General features: G+C 47.0%; 1 protein-coding gene across 1 annotated transcript in view; it reads left to right on the top strand.

The window, feature by feature from the left end:
• Positions 1 to 304: 304 nt before the first annotated feature.
• HNRNPM (heterogeneous nuclear ribonucleoprotein M) overlaps positions 305 to 6,188 on the top strand; it is a gene marked incomplete at its 3' end in the record, with an annotated part of 6,928 nt that continues 1,044 nt past the window's right edge. The window contains 7 exon segments of the mRNA XM_009084349.1: positions 305 to 352; positions 626 to 686; positions 2,687 to 2,788; positions 3,462 to 3,506; positions 3,938 to 4,014; positions 4,426 to 4,522; positions 5,707 to 6,186. Coding sequence (XP_009082597.1) covers positions 305 to 352; positions 626 to 686; positions 2,687 to 2,788; positions 3,462 to 3,506; positions 3,938 to 4,014; positions 4,426 to 4,522; positions 5,707 to 6,186 — 910 coding nt within the window.

Below are 6,188 nucleotides of genomic sequence, written 5' to 3'. Positions count from 1 at the left end.
TGGAAATGTGGAATTTTTCTATGTTTTCTCCTGCTTTAAACAGCTCAAGTTCCTGCTGGAACAGCCCAACACCCAAGGCTGGTTTGAAGCCACATTTTGGATGATCCTTTAGTGAACTTTTTTAACTCACTTTTTCCCTTTAAAAAGCCACTGTTAGCCTAGTCAGTTAGTTGAATCCCAAAACTCTTTAGCCTTGGAGAAGACAGAAGTGTTTCTCAGAGGGTTTTTGTGCTCCACACCAGACAGGACTCAAAGCTTTGAGCCTTCCAGTGCTTCCACACTGCTCCTTAACGACCCCCCAGCGATGTTCAACGGGCAGCTGCTGTTTGACAGACCCATGCACGTAAAAATGGTGAGTTCAGTCCCTTTCTTGCTGCTCCTGGAGCTGCTGAGTTACACTCCTGGGGTTGGGTGATGTGCTGGTTTGAAGGTTGGATCAAAATACAGAGAGAGAAACTGGACTTGCCTCATTCCTGGGAAGGTTCATGCTGATTGTTGTGCTAAAGGACAATCGTGTTTTTCTGTCTTTACTGCTCTAACATCAGGTTTCTGTGTTTCGAGGAAAGGCTTTAAAAAACAGCAAGTCATTCCTTCCATCTCTCTTAACATATTGAATTCCCTTTAGGATGAAAGAGCCTTTCCCAAAGGAGATTTCTTCCCTCCAGAGCGACCCCAGCAACTCCCTCGTAAGTCTCTCCTGCATGATTCAACCTCTTGTGGTGGTTAGTTTGCTGTTCAGCACATGGGACCTGATCCCAGCCCCAGGAACACTGGTTCAAACTGGACAAACTGGGATCCAAACAGCCTCAAGGCTATCGGAGGGGGAATAGTGAAGAAGAAGAGCTGCTCAGGCTATTTTTTTTTTGTGGCTACTTCTTTCAGCTCATAGCTAGAAGCTTGTCTTAAAACAGTATCTCATTCACCTTCTCATGGCTTCCACGTGTCCCAGTTGCAATTCCAAAATCCCAGTGCCTTTGAAAACTAGTAACGGTGGGATTTAATGGAAACATCATCAGTAGGGAAGAGTTCACCTCCTTTTATCTGGGAATTTAATGTTTTCCCTTCAATTAAAAGGGCTGAATTGAGGACCTGAGAATCTTCCAGGTCTTCAGATGTCCAAAGGGGATGTTAGAGATGGATATAAATATGGAAAGAAGAGGCATCCAAGCTCATTTTGGGAGGTGCAAGAGGCAGAAAGCAAAGCACAGGAGATTGGAACTCAAACTTGGCTACCCCAAGTTGTAATTCCAACTTGGAGTTAAAAGATCTAGTCTAAAACAAGAGTAGGAAACCAGAGACTCCATGTGAAAATATCCCAGTGGGTTGCTCAGAGAGCCTGTGGAGTCTCCAGCCTTGGGAATACTCCAGTCCATGGATGTGGTTGAGGTGAGCAGAGCTGGGGCAGGTGGCACTGAGGTCCTTTCCAGCCTCACATGCTGTGATAAGGTCCTGAAAGCTCTGAAGAGTTGGGATTGGAAGGGAAGAGCTGGAATGGGACAACATCAAGGCTCAATTTGCTTAAACTGTGACTTTTAATCCCAAAGTGTGGCTGTGAGTGCAGTGTTAATTGCTCCGAGCACCCTGGGCTAGGGAAAGGTGGTTCCTTTCCAACCCAAACCATTCTGGGATGCTCCAATTCCATGATTTCTTCCCAATGGGAATCAAGTCTTTAGTGACCATCACTTAGTGCCTGGCAGAGCCTGTCAGCAGCAGCAGCAGGATCTCCCTTGGGCTTTCCTCTAAGGATCTGTCTCTTCTTCAAGGGGAAATCCTTGGGTTCCAACTCAATCCTTTTGGGATCAAACTCCCCAAATCCCGCTGGAAGCCTGTTTGGCCTTTACTGGGGCGGGGAAGGGTTACCTTGTGTTGTTTTAAAACAAGATTCAATGCTTCCTGTGTTTCTGGTGCTGAGCTGTAAACGAGGGAGTCCTTGTAGGCAACCACTGCCACTGAAGCTGTTTGCTGCCAGTGCAAGCAGAGAATTTTGCTTCCTGATGAAAGAAAATAAAGGCTTTATTTTTCTTTTAATTTTTTATTTTTTTTCCCCCTTTCTTTCTTTGGGCTTGGGGAATCCTTGATTGGGTTGGGGCCAGGAAGATTGGGATTGCTGCCTGGGAATGCTGGATTTTGTTTGCTCAGAAGAGGCTGGCTGTGTGCTCTCAACTCCATAGGTGGCTGTCAGAGGTTGAACTTTGAGGTTCAATTCTTAACCCTCCCAAAAAGGGGAAGGACCTTGGCAAAGGTGGTGGAAAGAAGCCAATTGTCAATACAGGGTGATAATTCTGCCAAGCTTTGAGAAGCCCTTTCTCCTAAATTGCCCACTCTCACCCTCCTTAGCTCGAGGAGTTTGCACAAACCAAGCAGTGTTCTAGCCAGTTATTATTTTTCAGGAGTCAGCTGAAAAAAACCAAAAGCAACCAAGTTTCTCCATTGTAAGCTGGAGAAAAAAAAAAGAGATGATGATGATGAAAAACAAAACCTGAGCTAGTTTTGAGGCCTGATTTCAAGACACATCTACTCTTGATTTCCTCTACACTTAATGCTTGACATTCCCACCCCACGGCGTGGGGCCACAGCAAGGTTTTTTTTTTGGAGAAATGCAAAGTCAATTACTTAAGAATAAAACTTGCTGTTTTATCCAACCTATGGCAAGAAGGCTTTTTTGATATCTGAATATTTTCTTCAGATGGTCTTGGTGGTATTGGCATGGGATTAGGACCTGGAGGTCAACCTATTGATGCAAATCATTTAAACAAAGGCATGGGAATGGGCAACATGGGACCTGGAGGTAAGAAGATTACTCCTATGCTTTTGTTTCATGAGAGCTTGAAAGCTGTGTAGAAGGTAGTTAGCTTTGTTTTGCCTACACACAAACCAAACCAGTTGGAAGGAGCTTAGGAATGTTAAAACCAAATGAGTTTTTTGGATTGAGCTTTGATTAATTTCACCAACTGCTCCATCGTGGGGTGGTTTGGTTTTGGTTTTTCTTTTTGGTTTGTTTTTTTTTTTTTGTGGTGAAGACACAGCTCTCATCTTCTGACTCTTGAGCATGAGCAGCAGACACTGCAAAAAGAATCCATGAAACCTTCCAAACCATCTCTCACCTTTTTTTTTAACACTTCCTTGTGGGCTTGACAAATCTTTTTCCTTTTTTTTTTGTGTTTAGGATCTGGTTGAACTAGCACAAAGAGCCACCTAAAAAAAAAAGTAGCACACACTCAGCTTTCAATTTCTAAATGCCAATGGGTTTTTTCCCCTCCCTTTGCTGCTTGATTTTTGGTTGGTTTTTTTTTTTGTCCTGAGAAGGAATGTTGGAATCTCCTCAGAGTTATCCCATGTAAGCTCTTCAGGCTAAAATCCGTGGATGTGGTGGTGTGTGGTGGTTTATTTCTCCAGCCAAGGTGCTGGCTGAAGTTGGTGGAGTGATACCTGCTATATAAAGCTTTCTCTTTTATTTTGAGGAATGGGAATGGAAGGCATGGGCTTTGGAATGAATAAAATGGGAGGTAAGCTGTGTTTTTTGGCATCTTTCTAGCTTGGGATTTGTGGATGTGATCTAGAGTTAGTGGCTGTGCCTCACAGGGCTTTGTGTGCTGTGAAATCATCACCAGCTCAGGCCAAACATGTTTGATGGGAGGGTTAAAACTGCTGCAGGTGTGTGGGGAGAGGGTTAATATCTGATAAACCATCACCAGAGATCCTGAGTGGCATCTCCATGGGTTGGGAGATCATCTTTAAGGTCCTTTCCACCCCAAACCACTCTGAGACTCCTTCACTTATAGTCGTGATCCAAACTCTCACCAGATTTTGGTTTGGGAATGGGTGATCCAGAGTTGTCTTGATGCCTGGGAAATGTTCTAGGGGAAGAGCTTCTGTGTGTGCAGTGTTGAGTTGAAATGTCTTGCTAAAGAATCCCTGGAAACTCTTGTTCTTGTAGGAATGGAAGGTCCCTTCGGAGGCATGGAAAACATTGGGCGCTTCCCAGCTGGGATGAACATGGGCAGAATGGGTAAGGCATTGGGTTTTGTATGTCCAACTCCTGCTGTGTGTCCCTGTTAGTGTATCCCTCTTTCCAGAAGTCTGCTCAACTTTGCTTGGAATCACTAAGCTGTTACAAGTGTCCCCAAGTCTCTTGTGGCTCCAAGATGGAGCTGACGAGTGATTTGGTGATGCTGCCATGAAGGATGAGTTGAGACAGAGCTGCTGTGCTCTGCTGGAGCCACCAGAAAGGCTTTTCCAGAGCCAAGTGGCTACCCCAGATGTGTTTGGGGTGAGTCTTGGAGTTCTGGTCTCAAGAACCTGTGACAAAATGATCAGGAGAACCTCATCAAACCCTTGTGTGTTCCCATCCCTGTGCTGAGATGTTCTCTCCAGAGCCATTTGGACCTCCTGGAGAACACATCTCCCTTCATCATTTTTTCAGAGATGGATCGTGCCATGGGGGGAGGATTTGAAAGAGAGTTTGGAAGGAATGAGATGGGAATGTCTCGTAGTTTTGGAGAGACCTTGGAGAGAGGAATAGGTGAGTACACTAAGCTAAATACATTTACTACCTCTTTTACATTTACTGTTTTCCATCCCTGAATGACATCAAAGTCCTGAGGATGTTGCTAGAACAAATCAGGTTGTATTTTATGTACTTTTGCTGTAGGAGTTTGGGCAAAGCTAAGTGATGCAGAAGGGACATGGAGACACTGACAGTGATCCATGAGGTGGGAAAAGGAGGTTCAGGTGTGACAGGAAACCTTCTGACAGCCTCAATACACTGGATTTTAATATACTATAACACAATGCATTAAAACAGTCTCTCCCTGGCTTGGCAGGAGGTTGCATGGGCAGGATGATGGGATTCCATCCAAGCAATCCATGTTTGAGCTGTGATTTCAGTGGCTAAACCACTGCTGTGTCCAGCCCAGGGCAATGACAGCTAAGATGATATTTAAGATGCTGTTTCTGCCCCTTCATCTCTTCCTGGGGGTCCAGATTCCTTGAGGATGTTCTCCTTTGGGGTTTTGGAAGGGTCTTTGGTGCTTCCAGAAGTTGAACTCCTTAGTGAAGGGATAAAGTGATCTCCATGTGAACTGTAGTGTGTGGTGGCTGTTCCCAATATCCTGTGTTGTAGGATGGGCTGTGATCAGCCATGGGATCATGGAATGGTTTGGGTTGGGAGGGACCTTGGAGGTCATGGATGGAACATTCCCAGGGATGGAGCAGCCACAGCTGCTCTGGGAAATCCGTTTCAGTGCCTCAGCACCCTCACAGGGAAAAATTCCTTCCCAGTATCCCATCTCTCCCTGCCCCCTGGCAGTGTACGCCATTCCCTGTGTCCTGTCCCTCCATCCCTTGTCCCAAGTCCCTCTCCAGCTCTCCTGGAGCCCCTTTATGCACTGGAAGGGGCTCTGAGGTCTCCCTGGAGCCTTCTCTATTCCAGGCTGGACACTCCCAGCCTGCCTTCATGGCAGAGGTTCTCCAACCCTCTGGACTTGCTCCAGCAGCTCCACTTCCTTCTTACTTTGGGATCCCAGAGCTGGAGGCAGCTCTGCAGGTGGGATCTCCCCTGAGCATCCCAAATCAGTATCCTGCAGCCCAAGAGCTCCAGGACTGAGTCTCTGCTCTGAAAGTGATCGATTATCTCCCTAATGCAAACATGTATTGAATTGTTTTATTCCTGGATTCTTTCTGATGGTCCTGTGTGTTGTATTCCAGGTGGTGGAAATGCCAGCATTCCTGGGATTGAGAGGATGGCACCTGGCATTGATCGTATGGGCTCAGGAATAGAAAGAATCCCATCTGGGATGGGGCACGGGATGGAGAGAGTAGGCTCAGAGATAGACAGGATGGGGCTGGTCCTGGACCGTATGGGCTCCAACGTGGAGCGGATGGGCTCCGGGATCGACCGAATGGCCCCGCTGGGAATTGACCACATCGCTCCCAACATCGAGAGGATGGGCCCAGCCATGGAAAGGATGGGCTCTGGGATAGACAGGATGGGCTCGGGGCTAGGCTTCGGCATCGAGAGGATGGGAGCAGCCATCGACCGCGTGGGCACCACCATGGACAGGATGGGCTCCGGCGTGGAGCGCATGGGCTCGGGCATGGATAGGATGGGCATAGGGATCGAGCGCATGGTCCCTGCTGGAATGGGAACAGGGATGGGGCAGGTCCTGGAGAGGATGCCAGCGGGGCTG

Source organism: Acanthisitta chloris, unplaced genomic scaffold, assembly GCF_000695815.1.
Source record: "Acanthisitta chloris isolate BGI_N310 unplaced genomic scaffold, ASM69581v1 scaffold9381, whole genome shotgun sequence".
NCBI classification, from domain to species: Eukaryota; Metazoa; Chordata; class Aves; order Passeriformes; family Acanthisittidae; genus Acanthisitta; species Acanthisitta chloris.
The sequence above is the reverse complement of the archived record's forward strand: the minus strand, read 5'-3'. Positions and strand labels throughout refer to the sequence as shown.